The 16,883-nt window shown below is 51.5% G+C and overlaps 1 protein-coding gene across 1 annotated transcript; it reads right to left on the reverse strand.

The window, feature by feature from the left end:
* Positions 1–9,510: 9,510 nt before the first annotated feature.
* Positions 9,511–11,930, reverse strand: LOC103762805 (galanin receptor type 2). Its single transcript, XM_008929491.3, has 2 exons — positions 11,497–11,930; positions 9,511–10,300 (listed from the first exon to the last, which is right to left on the reverse strand). The coding sequence occupies exons 1-2, from the start codon at positions 11,898–11,900 to the stop codon at positions 9,562–9,564; spliced, it is 1,143 nt and encodes a 380-aa protein (XP_008927739.2). The 5' UTR covers positions 11,901–11,930; the 3' UTR covers positions 9,511–9,561.
* Between the last annotated feature and the right edge of the window lie 4,953 nt (positions 11,931–16,883).

Consider the following 16,883-nt stretch of genomic DNA (forward strand, 5'->3'; position numbering starts at 1 on the left):
TGTTTCTTGTTTTTGGGCAAGAGCAGTTGATGACACAGGTTGAGCACAGGGTGAGGTAATTCTGTTTATGGAGAATATTCCCTAATGGAAATTATTTCTCATGTGTCAAAGCTGTTGATGTGAACTGACTACAATGTGCCAGCCTGTCGGATGGCACTGAACAATTTGTGTTTAAATATCCCTTGAAATACGTGCCTTGCTCTGGGAAGGCCTGATCCAGAATCCAGCCCAGCAAATTGGAGCCTGTCCAATGGACTCCATTTGAATCCTTTTATTGATGCAATAGTGCAAGTTGCTGTGAACTTCCAGGCAGTCACAGTCCATGACTATAGGGCTGAGAAGATGCTTTTGGCTCAGTCTTGCAGGGAGAGTGGTGTCTGAAGGCCCCAGCACAAGGAATGAGTTTAACTATTGCTGGCTTTGCAAAAAAGGGCAAGGTCCCATGTTAAGCTGTGGTACTGAGGTGAAGAGGAGCACAGGTGGCATTATTCTTTGAGGTTAATGGTGTCATCTGTGCTCAGTCCCAGGCAGTGGCAGAAGAAATGGAAGATGTGGGACCGGCTCTCACCTGCTTGTCTTGATGTTTTTGAACATGAAGTTAAAATCAGTGATTGGAGGGAAAAAAATCTGTGACTCCAGCTCAGAGTTCCCTCTCCTACAGCTGCTCCCAGAGCTGTCAATCCTCACCTGGCTTTCCTAGTGCCAGGAGTTGGCTTGGTCTGATGCCCTTAGACTAACTGGGGAGCTGCCTGCTGCAGTAACATCCCACAGTTAGGCACCTGTGGGTGCTTATGGACCTCTTGAGGGGTGGGAGGAAGGGTATATGAGGAGTTCCAGGTGCCTGGGGTGCTGATAGGGGTAGGTAGGGGCTGCGTGGGAAGAGAGGGTGAGGAGAGAGGGACACTGCAAGCAAGCTAAAACTGATGCAGGGCATACCTCTGCTGGCGCCAGGGCAGGACATTTTTCCTTTCACCATGTGTCTGGTGCTCTCCCAAGCTGGCTTATAAAACAGGGTAATTGGAACTATGAAGTGCCCACAGTTCTGAAAACAGCAAGGACTGGGTGGCAGCATTCTGTCTTCCCCACTTGTGTGTGGCAGTGTGCAAGCCACTTCTGCAGAGTGACAGTGGTGCTTGTGGATGCTGCCTGTGGGGATGCCGTGCCTAACAGGAGCAGCCCCAGGGACTGAATCTGGCAGATCTCCCTCTCTGGACCCCTCTCTGAAGGGCCAGCCCTTGGCAAGTGAAGTCAGCCTTCCTTTTTTATTTGTTTTGAGTAGTGGTTGAAGATGGCGTGGGGACAATGGCACTGGGGAGGGGAGGGACTGTCTCCAGAACAGTCTGTATGACGAGAATCTGCGTGCAAGTAAGGGGAAACAGTGCTCTGATTCCCTGTGAGACCCTGGGAACTCCTGGGTGTGCTTGGCTGCACAATTGTTACAGACAGACCTAATGAATCCTGCCTGTTGCCAAAGCCTTGCACTTTGTGACTCGAAGAATTATCTTGGCCACTGAAAGGAGATAATTAGCTGTTCTCTTCTTCCCCACCTCCACCCCCAGCCCTTGCTGCCCTTTTTGTGCCAGCCTCTGGACTACTGTGACTCTGATGCTCTCTTGCTATATAGTAATCTCACCTTTATGGCCTCTGCAGCCCCTCCCTCCATCCCTCCATCCATCTTAGAGGAAAGATGGTGGCATACTGTCTCTTGAGGGGATTATGTCTGCCCACAGCTCCCCTCCAAGCCTGGTGTTATATTCCCTGGCCTCAGTTTCCTTAAATTCCCCTGGCTGTCTGGGGATGGTTTAGCTGTTTCCACTGATGCATTTTGGGTACATGGGGAAAACAAAGATGTGACAAATATGGGATTCTGTATATGGCAGTCATGTGGGCCTTGAATCTAAACCTGACTCACCCACTGAATGCAGTTTTGTTAAAAGATTGTGTTTCCACCCAGAAACATCCAGCCCTGCTATCCCTGGCACAGCTTCTTTTTCCATTGACCAGAGCATTATTCATCCAAATGAAATTATTGCTCTCTGAAAGTTGAGTGCTCTTGGTCAGCAAGGAAGGACAGACTTGCTTTAAGAGCCGATGGAGCCATTTATTTATGTGTGTGTGGGTTGATCCTCATTGCTCTGAAGACATCTGGAAGCATTGTGATTCCTGTACAGAAGCACAGACTGTATTATTTTGGTGCCAGGTCATGCTACAGGCTCCTCAATCACAGCATTTACGCAAGGGATATATTGGGAGGATGGAGAAGCAGGCATGGGAGGATGAAGCCCAGCCCATCCAGAGGACAGGCTCCATGCTCATGGGAGACATCTGTCTGCTCCTATCCTTACTGATCCCATCTGAAATCTCCAGGACTCACATCTCCTCCTTGACTGTACCACCACTGCACTTATTAATCTGCCAGGTCCCTGTATGAGCCACCCAGCTAAATGATGGTGCGTGTCTATGCCAATATATGTGAGTTAGTACCAGTCTGTCTGACATTAAGGGAGAGAGCTGTAATTCAGGTAATTTACAAGCCATTCAGTATCAGCCAGGGAAAGCAAATGGTCTTTCACCTGGGAAGAACACTGTGTGTCCAAATCATTGCAACACAGAGCAAAACCAGAGATCTCTAGACAGCCTAGGGCAAAACCCCCAGTGGCAGTGCTGTGTTGAGCTTTGTCCCGAGGACAACCAAAACTCAACCCCCAGGTTCAGGTGAGCTCCCAGTGCTCCCCTCAGAGTGGGGTGACTCTTGGCTCTGCCATGGCTCGTTGCTGGGGCTGGGGTTTGAAATGTGTGCTGTACTCATCTCTCTGGGTGAATGGGCACATCTCAGGGCATTACTGTTCACCCTGGGTGACAACGCAGTCATCCTGTCCAGCAAGGTATATCCAGATGACAAAGAAGCTTGAGAAAATTGCTCATTCTCATGCACATCAGGAAGAAATGAGTTCTGTCAATGAGTTCACCACTGTAAGACAACTGTGAATAACCTGGCAAAGGCAATCTCATTTCCAGCATTTCTGAGTGCCGCTGGTGCTCTCCAGAAGGCAGCAACTGCAGGGCCTGTTGGGAGCCCAGTGTGCACTCTGCTGGGAGGGATGTGATGATCTGTTTGGATCTCTCAAATTTACAGGACAGTGTACTCTGTGATTTAAACTTTATTTCATGAGCTCATTCAGAAATACAGCAAAATTGGAGCAGTGACTGAGTGAACAGTCACAGGGGGTGACTGACAGGCATTGCCACTGACTGCCTCTGCCATCAAGGGCATATACTTACCCTAGGGCTTCCCTGATATGCTGCTGAGAAGGACTGCTGTGGGATGGTGCCTGGGGCCAGGCATTCACCTCTGCTGCTCCTGCCATGTTTCAGGTGGTAGGGCTCTGATTAGCTCCTGCTGATCACAACCCTTGTCCCGAGCCCCTGGGTGGGTGCCAACCCTTAATTCAGCTTAAGGAGGTAGCTGGGAATTGGGACTGTTGTGCTCATCAGCCTGGCATGCCTTGCAGCGATGAGCTATGGTTCTCAGGGCAGGACGTGGGTGCTTCGAGATCCACTTCCATCTCTTTCCCCTGCTGCTGGCTTCCTCAGAACAGTCAGTACCGTCCTTGCCTGGAGAATAAGTCTTATCTCCCTTGGAGAGCTGCTAAACTCCCTGTGGGGGACAGGAATCTTCCAGAAATTATGTGCTAAACAGTGCCAGAGCCTCTCTTTAGTAGGCTCCCTGCTTGTTCCTATGACTAGCACATGTCCTTTGTCTCCCAAGTGCTGCTGTGGCCCTTCCCTTCTGGCTCAGGGGCAAAGAACAACTCTGCTGCTGAAATCACTCCTACACCTTCATGTTAAGCAAATATGCCTTGGGACTGGAAGGGGATTTCACTTGACCGCTTCTGCTGCTGTGCTGGAGGGACCTGTGCTGATGCTGCCTTGTGCCACATGCAGGCACCTGTAGTTTTGGAGTGGTTTTGGAGTGGTTTTCTCTGGTTTTGGGAGTCCCAATGTTAGCCTCTGGAGTGGTGATTCAGGCTGACTGAGTTATGCACCACTGCATTCTGTGTGTTCTTGTGCCTGCATGTCCTCACCATCAGAGCCCTGCCTGATGCGCTGCTGTGCCTGGACTCTTGGCTGAGTCCTCTGCTGCCCAGAGTTTGAATGGCTGTGGCTGAGATTTATCTGCTGAACCCTAATGTGTTACCTGAAGGTTTCTCTTGGATATATTCTGCTGTTCGTGGGGTTTTTTTCTTAGTTTTAACTGAATGTATCCAGACGAAATGCGGTGACTTTTCACCACAGTTGCATTTATTTCCTTTCTCTCCCTCTCTCTCCCTTCCCCACCTCTTCCCTCCTCACCTTAAAAGACCTTGCCAGAATATAACTCCTAGCTCTTCCTAGTGTAGAGAAAGCTGTCTGCTATGGAGGGAGAAGGTGAGTCAAGGTTCTTTCAGCATGGAATGGGAGAGACTCCTGCATCTCAGGGGTCACTGGTAGAAGATGCTCTGTAACTGGTGTCTGGTGCCCGGTGCCCGGTTGGCAGTGGGTGATGTCCTTGGACAAGAAGATTTAAGACAGAATGTCCTTTTGGACTGGATGTAGAAAATTATTTTGACTGACTCCATGAGCCAAGGACAGGACTCATATGTGACTGGACAGATGCTGTGGCATTGTAAAGAAAAAGTGTAATGCCTGTTTGATGAGTATCATTAAAATCTCATGGCAGGATGGAGAGAGGCAGTACAAGCAAAAACCTAAAAAATAATCTGTGAGGGAAGATTGATTGAACTGGAGTTTTTCTTCTTCTGTCCTCCTCATTCTTTTGAGGCTGAAGTCCTCACGTAGGGCAGTCATTGCTGCAGTGATGCAGCGATAGCTTTTCTCTCCCTTCTGTCGGTGAGATGAAGTCCAGGGGCTTTGGTTTGCTGACAAACAGATTAGGCACTAAAAAAAAAAAAAAGTGATGGAAAAGCTGGAGGAGCTCTTTGTGGGGAGGTTTTAAGAACAATTGTCAGTGACCCAGGCAAGTGGGGCGCACAGGGTTTTGCTCCCTGTGGTTCTGACTGCAGCTCAGGTACACTAAGCCACCTGCCCCAGTGGTGGCTTATTCAATACAAACAGGGAAGGTGGTCAAGCCCTGTTATAACCATCTTGGTTGTGTTTCCCCTTGGGATACCATGCACAGGGGCTGCCCTTTGTGCCAGGCCTTTGTTGGCACTTCCCCATGGTTTTGGCCAGGCATCTAGTTTGATTTCTATCAGGATTCCCAGAACAGAGGTGCTTCTTGGAGCTCTGTTCACTTGATGTTCTACCTCATCTTGCTCTCTGTCATCTTTAGAAAGAAAAACAAAAACAGGTGAAAACCAGTCAGCAAACAGCCACACATAAAGTGACTCATGGCCTGTTCTTCACCATTAGGTACAGCATTTTAAATCTTAGACCTGGTTATTCTCCTGGTTTATTCCCTTCCTAATGAATTTCTGTCCCTTTTTGTCTCTAATGGCTATTAACATGTTTTTTTACGTTTCCTTTTTCTGAGCATGCTCATGATTGAGCTGCTGCAGTTCAAGTGTGAATTAACCCAAGTGTGCAAGGTGGGTGGTAGGACACCATTATCACCCACCACTGAGTGTTGTACAGATCCTACGTTACTATGGTCACCTTTCTGAACATCCTTTTCTGTTGGGAACTGAACTGCGCTTGTGAAAAACCTTGGTGCTTTGGGAGAGGAATGTTCTCGTAGAGTACTTGTGTGACAGAAGGATAATTCTCCCTCTGCTAATGTGGGAATGACATGGGAGAACCAAAGATGTGGTCCAAACACCCCCTGAAAGGTGGTGATCTGAGACACTTGGATCAGACGAGGAGGTGTCATCTGAGCAGCAGAGTCAAGTTCTGGGACTTGACTGATTGGTTTGATCCTTCAAACCAAAGAGACATGTAGGCAGAGAGAGAGGACCGATGAATGCATGGGCAGTTATGGTGACTGCCCTGGGCTGGGAGTCCTGGCTGGAGGAGGTGGAGGCTGTGCTTGGCAGGTTTGGCAGAGCTGAGGATGCTTCTCTGCAATTTCAGATTGCTGGTCTTCTGATCCCAGAAGTTCTAGCGCATAGGCACTTTGAGGAGGGATTTTATTCTAAGAGAAAAACCTCTCTGCTGACGAAAGTTCCTCAGACTTCCACTAGGCCCTGTGTATCTTTCATTCCTTAAAAAAACCCCACTGAATGACCAGAAAAGAAGTAGAAATTAACTTTATAGTTGGAAAACCAAGATGAATCTGCACAGGAATGAGCACAACTATGCACAGATATCCCCAGCTGCAGACAGACTAGCACAGATAAGAGGGGGCACCTTTGCTGGCACCTTCAAATCCCGATTTGTAACTTTGATTTTAGCACTTGATGCTTGGAACTGCCCTTTCACAGGGGCCTGTCCTACTTGCTGGCTACTCTGACCTGAGGTTTGCTAGTCATCCCTGCCGTGCCCAGGACAGGTCTCTTCAGTTGCTGGCACCTGGACCCCTGGGACCTGCAGCTCCCTGTGGGGTTCGCCCCATTAGTTGGCACTCAGATGCAGCCCCATGTGGAGCTGCCTGATCGCCCTGGTGGCTCAGGATGGGAACTCATTCTGCTTGTGAGTGACTTGTTATGTAGAGAGAGACTTTGAGCCACCGGGGCCAGCAGGGCTTAAGTCTTTGCATGGAATGCCCTGAGAAAGGAAGCATCTCCTTCCTCTTTTGAATCAATGTCTGATTCAGTTCCGGTTGCTGAGCCAACAGATAAGTGCCTGCCTGCTGGTAATCAAACCTACCATTATGGAGCTCACCTTACTGCAGTCACTCCAAACATGGGGGTGGAATTCGGGGGTGCTCTGTGAAATAGGTGATTGCAGAGCGCTGGCACCAAACTTGATGATAGGAAGCTTCCCAGCTGCTCCTCTGCGTCCCTGCTTGCCCCTGGCCCCTAGTGAGTGTCCCTTCCCTGGTACAGAGGAGCTGAAGCAGCTGGTTTTCTCCAGGGAGAACAGGTACATCAGGAATAGAGGAATGGCAGCCACTCAGTAGGTGCAAAACCACTGGTAAGCCCAGCACTGAGCCTCTGTCACAGGAGCTGTGGGTGATACCTACACAACATTTGTGGGTTTCCACACCTATTAAAATCTTTGCATTTGGACAAAGTTGCTTGTGTGGTTCTCATTAGCAAGACAACAGAAGCAAGCAAGCCATGCACCAAGGCACCTGGGGCACCTCTTGCTTGTAACTTCCAGAGCTTCCTGAGAAAACTGTGTGTAACCAAGGGTTAATTTGGTGGGAACAAATGCAGTTACTTTAGATGGAACTCTTCCATTCAAATCCCATTTGAAAAGTCTCTCCTGGTCTGAGCACATCAGGAACTCTTCTTGTGCTGCAAGCTGAATTTTCATTGTTTTGGAGAGCATTTCTGTGTTTAAGAAGACTTAGGTACTATTTCCTGATGCGCCTTCTCCATCTTGATGCCATCTCTTTTGAAATGCTTACTTCTGATCTTTGCACACAAACGTGGATTTTATTCTGAGAGGAAAAGCTTCTCCTCTGTTTGAGCATGTGCAGATGAAGGTCTACTGTCTGCATGCAGGGTGAGTAGAGGCTGTATGCTTCCCAGGCAGGGATGATACCCCAGGCCCCAACTCCATCCATCCCACTTTGTCTCTTCCCATCAACTCCCAGGTAACTTCCAGCTCTAGCTTGACAGCCAAGTGTCTGAAATTGCCCTTAGCAGTTTAACTCAGTGTGCTGGCCTCAGGGTCGACCCAGATAACAGGCTTAGGTGAATGAGGTTGAGGGACACAATGTTCTCCTCTCGGGGATGCAGTGATGGAGTGAATCCCACAGGAGAATAAATTCAGGTAATTCCCTGGAAAATCTGCAGTCACCTTCCTACAGACAGCAAAAAATTTAAAATGCCTTTCAGCATTCGTCTTTCATCTACAGCTGTTTGTGCCTTTGCCAGCAGGACCAATGAGCAATGGCAGATGCATCTCTGTTTGGTAAGTTCTTGCTTGGTGACTCCGTCACAGAAAATTCTTTTTCTGTGTTTTTTTGGTTTGTTTGTTTGTTTGTTTTGTTTGTTTGTTTGTTTGTTTGTTTTCCCCCAGGAGAAGAGTTTGGGTAAGAAAGCCCTAGCAGTAACTAGAGCTTTGCTAAAGACCACAGCTATCAATCTGATCCAAGCAGAGAAAAATCAAGCTTGGTTCCTTAAGTGTGAAGGTGAGGCAGAGAAGGTGTTTACTGATGAGCTGGAGCAGATGGAGACTGTATGGCTGGTTGCAGAAGTATGGTTACCTGCGCAAGCATGGTAGCTGCAGAACTTCACTAACACTAATGAAGAATGGGATGCAGAGGGCTTCTGCTGGAATTGTTTCCTGGAAAACTCATACCTATTCATGACCCCAGAGCCTGAACTAGAAACAGCAATCCTTGGTGACCAGCCAGGGGAGGAGTGCCTGCTGTGCATGAGTGACACTGGTCTTGACACAGGCACCACACGATGATGCCACACAGGACAACTATCAGGAGCCCCAGAGAGCTCCATCTCCTGCCAAGGCCCTTTACAACCCACCAGACTGCTCAAAATGGAAGGGAAGGGGAAGCTCCTGTTTCGTTAATAGGGGCTCAGTGGGACTAAAGGACAAGCCTTAGGCAGCAGCTGCCTTCCCCTTCTCCTGAGCCTGAGGTTTCCTCTGCTGCGTTTGCTCCTGAGCTGAGTCTGGCAGCGTCAATGCACCCCAGGTTACCACTGCAGGCCCCACTATTGCCTGGATGAGGGAAGTGCATTTATTTGCTCTGGGTTAGAAAGATGTCTCTAGTAAAGAAGCAACATCCCTTCCCTCACAGAGAGCCCCTGACCTGTCCCACATCCCAGAGGAGGACTCAGTCACTGAGAGCAATGCACCAGCACCAAAGCCATCCCTGCAGCCATCCACAGGCTGTGCCAGGTGCTTCCCACACCACCTTTGCACTGCCCTTCTCCCTTGCCATTCCTGCTGTGGGAGCCAGTCTGGCCACATGGGGCAGTGGGAGGCAGAAGGAACTCTGTGTTTGGCACTGTTTTAAATCTGGCCACTTGTGTCTTTTCTCTGAACATTTTAATGAGAAAGCTTTCCCAGAGGGAGATGATTTTAACGCAGAGGAAGAGCAAAATGCACATAGTTAAAACAACATGAGTTTCTCCCCTGAGCCTTGACTCCATCTTGAACTGCTCCCCTTGTGCACAGGACCCAGTTCAGTGGGGCCATGGAGCAGTGGAATTCTGCTGGATGAGAGCCCAGACAGGAGCTGGAGCTTTAATCCTTGGAATCCAGGCAGTTTGAGGATCAGGGTGAGCCTGGGTCAATTTCTTTCCTCACATTCAGCATCTGGTGGGGAGATGGCTCAAGAGAACTGTTGGTGCATGGAATGGGAAGGAACGACAAGGGCAGAAGCAGTGTTTAGCAGTTTCTGGCTTGCCTTTCCAGCATCCCCTCTCACCCAGTGGGAAAGAGTGGCCTGAAGTTGGTGACAGAGCTGAGCTGGCAAATGGAGTTTGGCCGCTAAGAAATATGAAGGGGCTTGGAGGTACCAGAAGGGACTGCCACGGAAGCTGGGTCCATCTCATGCCTATTAATCTCCTTGTGCATCTGGGACACTTCAGTGGGAGCTGCCCCAAATCCAGGCACAATGTCGGCAACATGCACCACACGTACGTTATTGTGGTGCTTTTTTCTCAAGAGACAGCTGAAAACCTTCTTGAAGCCCTTGCGGAAGTGCTTGGAGACTAGGGCATAGACGATGGGGTTGAGGCAGGAGTTGGCATAGGCCATGCAGTGGGAGAGCAGGCGGAAGGCGTAGGTGGCCTGGTTGAAGGGGAAGTCTCCATAGAGGTATCGGAGGATGACTACGTGGTAGGGCAGCCAGCACAGGCAGAAAAGGATGGTTACAACGATGACCATCTTGGTTACCTTCCACTTGGCCTTCCTGGACTCTGATATGTCCTCCAGAGGGTCCACTGCTGTCCACAGGTACTTGATGGTTCTGGTGTAGGAGAGGCTGATGACGAGCACTGGGATGATGTAGCCGAAGGCAAACGTGCTGGTGTCCATGACCTTGCGTCTCCACTCCTCCCACCCAGGCATGCAAATGTAGCTGGACTCCCACTCAATCAGGACGTAGTAGCTTAGGTAGGGCCCAGCAAAGACCACAGAGAGGCCCCAGATCACAGCCATGGCTGCCACTGCACTGTGGGGGGTCCGCAGCTCCCGGGAGCGCAGTGGATAACGGATAGCCAGGTATCTGGGCAGGAGAGAAAAGCAACCAGCACTGAGGTTTCAGCCAAGCTCTGCCTGGTCACATAAATTCCTGAGACAAGAGAGTGACCCTATATATGTTATCTTACACCCTCTTTGACATACAGTCCTGGGTAAAGCAGCTTTTCTCTTTCTAGCAAGGATGCATCTCTTTCTGGCCACAGCTGGCTCCCTGCTCCAGGTATGGTAGGGTGGGTTATGTCCCTGAGCTTGGGCACAGAGATGTTTCTGTGGAGACGAGGCAGATATCCACTGCTCAGCAGAATCTATCCAGCAGAAGGAGGTCTGAACTGAAGATTTAAGACCCGGGGTAACTTTACTGGGTGATGGGCTGAAGTTTCCTTCTGCCTGCAGGGCTGTGGACCTCTCATTGCAGAGGACCGTCTGGCCCTGTCTCTTCTTGGAACCTTGGAAGCAAGCTCAGGGAGCAAGGTGGGCTGGGATGTGTTCCCTAGTGCAGTCAGGGCTGGAGCTTATCCCAGTGGGGACCTCTTCTTCAACCTGGCCCAGAAGTGTGGGCCTAGTCAGAAGGGTAGCTGACACAGTTGCCTTACAGAGCCCTTAGGAACAATGTAGGTGACACCAGTCAGGGACCAGCATGTCCTAGGTGACCTCCAAGAAGGAACTGGGCTTGTGGTGCGGGTGCCTTTCTGGGCAGAATGCAGAAGGGCTGGGGGCAGGGCGGGGACAGGAATTGCTTGGTGACAAGTTTTTTTACTGAGTTGGCAGTCCCTGAGAAATGAGAGGTGTTTACTGCAGGACTGGGGTCTCTCCTGTGGCTCCTGCTGTGGTGCCCTGTTGACCTTGCTACTGCACAGGATGCTTTTCGGAAATGGTGGCTCAGGGACAGCTGTAACCCTGTAAGTAGCATCTCTAATGCAGAGCTGGTGACTCTCTGTGGGAGTCTGGGGCACAGTGGGGAGCCGAGCTTGGGTCTCAAGTGCTCTAACCGTGGGGAGATCTTTCCTGCAGAAAGATCTGCACTTGAGAGATCTGGAAATGCTTCTTGCAAGTCATTAGGGCAAAGGAGACACAACTGGTCCCCGAACTACCTCTGGCATGCATTGATACCACTGGGGCTTGAATTGTCTGCCTAGAGGCGGTGGGCTATGCTCTTCCCATGCCCTCTGCCCACTCGGACTGCTTTCCTTCCCCAGCCCAAGGGCACCTGTAGATTATTACCTGTCCACAGAGACAGCAGCCAGAGTAAAGCTGCTAGCATACATGGTGAGGTAGATGAAGAAATGGACAGCCTTGCAGATGAAGGAGCCAAAGATCCATCCCTCAAGGGAGTAGATGGTGGCCTGGAAGGGCACGCAGAAGACGATGAAGAAGAAGTCGGCCAGGCTGAGGTTGAGGATGAAGAGGTTGGTAGTGTTGTGGCCCCTCTGCCCATTGCGCAGCAGCACAGCCAACACCAGGCTGTTGCCCACTGTGCCCAGGAGGAAGATGAGGGAGAAGACCACAGGGACAATAACCCTGGCAGGGCTGAACTGGTAATTGTCAGAGGAGTTCCAGTACCCAGCCAAGTTCACGAAGTCCTCGTGCTCTGTCATTCTGTGTTGTGAGACGCAGGAGCCTGGCATAAGACAGGGAAAGATGTGAGAGACTGGAGAAACATTGCCTAGCCTGTAAGTTTGGCTGGTGGGCCCACTGGATCACTGGAGACACAGAGCCCTGTTCCCAGCTTTGTGACCCACATCCTTTATTGCAGATTCCTCTGGACACTGCTGCCTGAAGGACAGGTAGGCTTGGCTGGGGGCAAGAGGTGTCCTGCTTCCCTGTTCTGTCCTTGAAATGAAGCCACAGCCCATATTCGGATGCTGCCTTGGACTGATGCTGCTGGCGGTGAGGTTTAGGGGAGAGAAGAGGATGGCACCTGTCCCCAGCTTTCTCCTCTGTGGGAGAATGGAGCCAGGATTTCTGCCTCCCAGCTGGTCCAGCTGACGGCAGGAGGGGTGTGATGTTCTTTCCACCAGTGGGGCTCCAGCTCCAAACCCGTGGTCTGGACAAGCCAAGATGTTGCTCCCCCACTACTGACATGCAGATTTTTATCCCTCTCCTGCTCTCAGCTCTTTTGGTACCTGCTCTTAGAATAAACTTCACATACTAGGCATGGAGCTGGAAATGCTTTTTGCAGTGACAGCTACTTCGCAGCTCCTATGTTGTGCCCAGGTGGGGACTTTCTGAAGACAGCTCTAATGGGACCCCTCCTTCTTTGGTTTGAGTGACCCAGATACATATTTCCCTTTCTGTGTTTCACAGGGCAGCTCTCCCAAGTGCTTGGGCTTTTCATATCATTCCCCTGCCCCCAAAATAAGCATTTGGGCTGCAAGCAGAAGGCAAAGTTGTGTCTGGAAGACCCAGATTTTCTGTCACAGGTATAGAAATCTGTCTGCACATTTCTGAGTTTTGAAGCTGAGCAAATATTCCATACACAGCTTCTCTTGAATAAAACATGGCCTGGGTTCTCCCCCATGTGCAGTGTTTGTAGGGATGTGCTCTGGTTAGCAGAGTATGGCCCAAGGCCACCATGAGTGTGGAGATTGCAGAGACTGTGCAAGAACCAAGCCTGTAGCTTGTGCGCTTTTTCAGGCTCGGGAACTAGTGAATGCTCCCCAGGGAACACCAGCAGTGCCAGTGCCTGAAGCAGGAACACTGTAAGGAGGCCATTCCCACAGGATGATGTCCATGATGTCCATGAATGCACAAGCCAAAGCATCATAAAGCCTCAGAGGTGTTTTACTGCTGTCTGGGGGCTGGTTCTACTCCCTGGGACCCAAGAGGTCACTACCCCTCATTTGTGACCATTGGATTGCTCTGATTGCCCCGACCCATCCTGAAACAGAGGGGGTTTCACAGGGATGACCTCAAGTTATGCTGAATGCGAATTTGCCTTGTGGCAGATGCAGCACAAAAATTTTATGTCTGGCTTAGACTCTACTGTTTTATAGTAATCTAGAGTTCCATGAATGCTGCCTATGTGGCAGAGGGATGAGCTTTCCTCTGGAAAGCTGGGATGGCCAGCACTGAAGTGCATACTACTTATTTTTCTAGATCTTCCTCAGGGTATGGACAAAACAAATTCCAATGGCAGTGTCAGGTACTCACCTAAGAGAAGAGTACCCCTCACAGTATGGATGTGTGGGAAGCAGGAGAGCTTACACAGGGCCTGGAAGGACCAGGAAAGATAGATGTATGGGAGCCTGCCAGAGGGTCTGGTGCAAGACACTGGTTCAGGACCTTGGTCTCCTATACTGCTTAACTTCTCTGGGACCAGGGAGCTTCCCTGTGTGCAGGGAAGAGCAATTCAGAGTGCCACTGAATTGCTCATTCTTACATCTAGTTGATTGCACTGGCTTAGGCTGTGCTTGGGATGATGTGCCATGCAAGGCTGTGGCACTGAGATCCTTTTTCCATGAGGCTGTGAAAGGTATTAGCAAAGCTGGAGAAGAGCTGACAGCTAGAAACATGCATTGTCTTATTATCTACCCAGACAGTGTCTGTGTTGCCTGGTAGTGTCTCTGGCTGCTTCACTCTGCATTCCCCTACATCCTTCTCATTCCCAAGCTCACCCTCTTTCTTTGCTCTGTCTCTTGCAAGGCAGATGAACTGCTAGTCAGCCCTTCTCAAAGACTGCTCTAAAGAGAACAAAATGACAGGGAAATACCGGCACCCTCACTTGCAAATTAAGGAAGGCAACAACTGCAAGGAAGACACCCCTCCCTGGCGCAACCTGCAGTGCCATCACTTTGAAGTAATAGCACATCACATAGCCTGGTTGCAGTCCAAATTTGATACTCCTTGATGTTTAAGTGAGAAGTTCATCCTTTACTTGGAAAAACTGTTTATGTCTGTCAGGGAGCCATTTCTGTTGTCATTCACCCCTCAGTTCTAAGCTTATTTCTTGAGCCTGTAGGAATGGGAGTTCAGGAAGATTTGTGAATTCTTTTGGGGGACAATCAGTGGCCAGGAGCAAAGTGCCAGCTGGGATGTGGTGGCAGGATGGTAGTTGTACCATCGCCACAGCATTGAGGTTCTCCCTGGTTGCTTGTGGCTCATGACCCAGAGGGTAAGGGTCATAAAGGCAAAACAGTGCTTCAGTCCCCTTTTACGGATAGGACTTGAGACACAGTGAGCATGAAGAGATGGCTTTGCAGCCAGCTGGATCAGGGAACAAATCTCTGCCGGGTTAGCTCTGATTCACCCCTCTGTGCACAGTCCTGCCTGCAGACGGGACAGTGATAGAACAGACATGGAGTGAGAGCAAGGTCTCTGAAGTGACATACATGAACTGTGACACTGGTGCTGGGACACTGAGATGCTTAGAGAGTCATTCAGAGCATTTCTGGCAGAGTGGGATGTCTCCAGATTTAGGATCTTCTTGGGAAACTGCCACTCATCCCCATGGCTCTGTTGTCCCTTGGAAGCATTTTGCAACCTTCTCATACCTTTTTGTGAACAGGTGTATGTCAATGAGTTTCACTTGGTAATGAATAGCCTTGAGGAGCAACGAGAGGGAAAACTGCTTTGAGAGGAAGGATGATGCAGAGCATGGGCAGCCGGGTTGCTCTCCCACATCTGCTGCTCAGGGCTAGCAGGGGCAAAGGCGATATGATGGAGAAAGTAATATTCCCAGGGATGAGAACCCAATCAGTGGCAAAGTTGGGACTCAAGAAACCTGATTTTTCTAACGAGGATTTGGTAGGGAATTGTTTGGGAGAATGGTTCCCAATACCAGCTGGTGGGGTTAACAAAAAGTCCAACACAGAGCCCTGATGAAGGCAGGCAGCATGTCATGCCAGGGAAGCTGTGAGCCAGCACAGCCAACTCCTGCGGCCAGGGAAGGTCAAGAAAGGCAGGAGGAGGCAGTGTAAGGGGACAGATAGCAGTGTCGGGAGGGACAACAGAGACCCTGTTGATATGGACAGATAGGAGCAAGGAAAAGGACGGGGAGCAGGCAGCCTGCACTCTGCTGCAGTGGGAACTCCCCGGGCTGGCTCTGCTGTTGTCCTGGCTGAGGGTGCCTCCGCTCCCCCTTCGTGCAGCACAGCTGCCTCATTCACTCTTCAGGGCCACAGGGCAGAGCTGCTCCGGGAGCCCACACTGCCCGCCAGCACCTTCCAGGCAGACCACCCGGGCAGGGGCGGGCGGCCCGAGCACTGTTTTGTCCCGCGGCGGGCACGGATGTTTGTGCCCCGGGGGCTGCCCCGGCCCCGGAGTCGGCTCCCCGCGCCGCCCATCCCGTTCCCGTCCGCCCCGCCCGCCAGGATAGCCTTGTGCGGGGTCCCCGCTTCAGCCTTGTGCGGGGTCCCCAGCGCCCCGCTCCGCATCCCGAGGACCCGCGCTCCCCCGCGCCGGCGGGACCCCACCTGGGCCGAGGGCGAGCTCTCCTGTGCTGCCGGTCCCCTCTACCCCTGCTGGCCAGTGCCGCTGGCCGGTGCCGGGGCCAGTGCGTCAGGGCAGAGCCTCGGTGCCAGCGGCGGCTCCGCCCTGGCCCCCGCGCCCCCGCTTCCGCACTCGCTTTCACACTCACACGCACACGCACTCCAACACCTGCACCCCGCAACACCCGCCTCCCGCACTCAGATCGCACCCAGTATACGCCAGTGCCCCCGAGCTCACACTCAGAGCATCCACCGGCACGCACAACCTCTGCAACACCGACACCGAGCACAGCCTGGCGCGCACACACTCCTCCACACCTGCACATCCGCACGCACATCCCTCAGCACCAGCCACCGCTTCCCTGTCCCTGGCACTCGGGAATGCTCTAGAGGTTCCTGGGGACCTGAGGGGCAGCTGGAGTCCCACAGCAGCCGGGGCGGCTAAGACCACTGTGAACAGACTGGGTATCTCTAAGGGAACCCAGGGAGGCACCAGCTCCTCGGCGACACATGCAAACACGTATTTCAGACCCCCAGCAGCCACAGAGTCATGGCAGGGGTGCCCTCAGCCCCTCTCCTGAGGGGCATCCTCATGGCTATTCTCCTTCCCTCCCTGCCACTTTGACCACTGTGTTGTGCTGTGTGCTGCTTCAGCATCCAGAGTAATGGTGTCACTGGGGAAGGGGGTGCAGGGCCTGTGTAGCACGAGGTATGGCAGGAGCCCCCTGGCCCCAGACAGGTAGGATGGAGGACTGTATTCAGTCAGCAGCGAGCCAGAGACGGAGCAGTAGGCTGAGTGCCTGTACCACCAGAGGTGGTGGAAGTGTAGCTGACTAGCTCTCACAGACAGAGCCCATACCAACCCTGCCTCAGCTGGCAGGGTCTCAGCAGCAAGAGGGCTCCATGAAGCACCTGGCTGAGGTCAGGGCTGTGCACTGTGTAGAGTGGATGCAGAAGCACATTGAGGTCCCATACAGAGAACCCCATAATGGAGTCATCACTGGTGATCCAGAACCCAATATGTTTCCCCACTCTCTTTTGGACCACAGGAGAGGGATATGCTGGTGAGAAGATGCAGTGTCACCTTCTGACTGTCCCCTTGGGTTCCCTGCACCCCAGGGTCAGCATCTGGGCTCCGGGGATGGGCTGGATGCCTTGTTCCAGCTGGACTGGCGGGTCCAG

This window comes from Manacus vitellinus, unplaced genomic scaffold, assembly GCF_001715985.3.
Source record: "Manacus vitellinus isolate BGI_N305 unplaced genomic scaffold, ASM171598v3 scaffold_12_pilon, whole genome shotgun sequence".
NCBI lineage: Eukaryota > Metazoa > Chordata > Aves > Passeriformes > Pipridae > Manacus > Manacus vitellinus.

Bases quoted from the DNA above. Each gene is read 5' to 3' on its own strand.
- LOC103762805 (XM_008929491.3), bottom strand. From the start codon at position 11,900: ATGCCAGGCTCCTGCGTCTCACAACACAGAATGACAGAGCACGAGGAC. The intron at 10,301-11,496 runs GTAATAATCTAC...TCTCCTGCCCAG, and splicing joins GCTGCTGTCTCTGTGGACAG to ATACCTGGCTATCCGTTATC.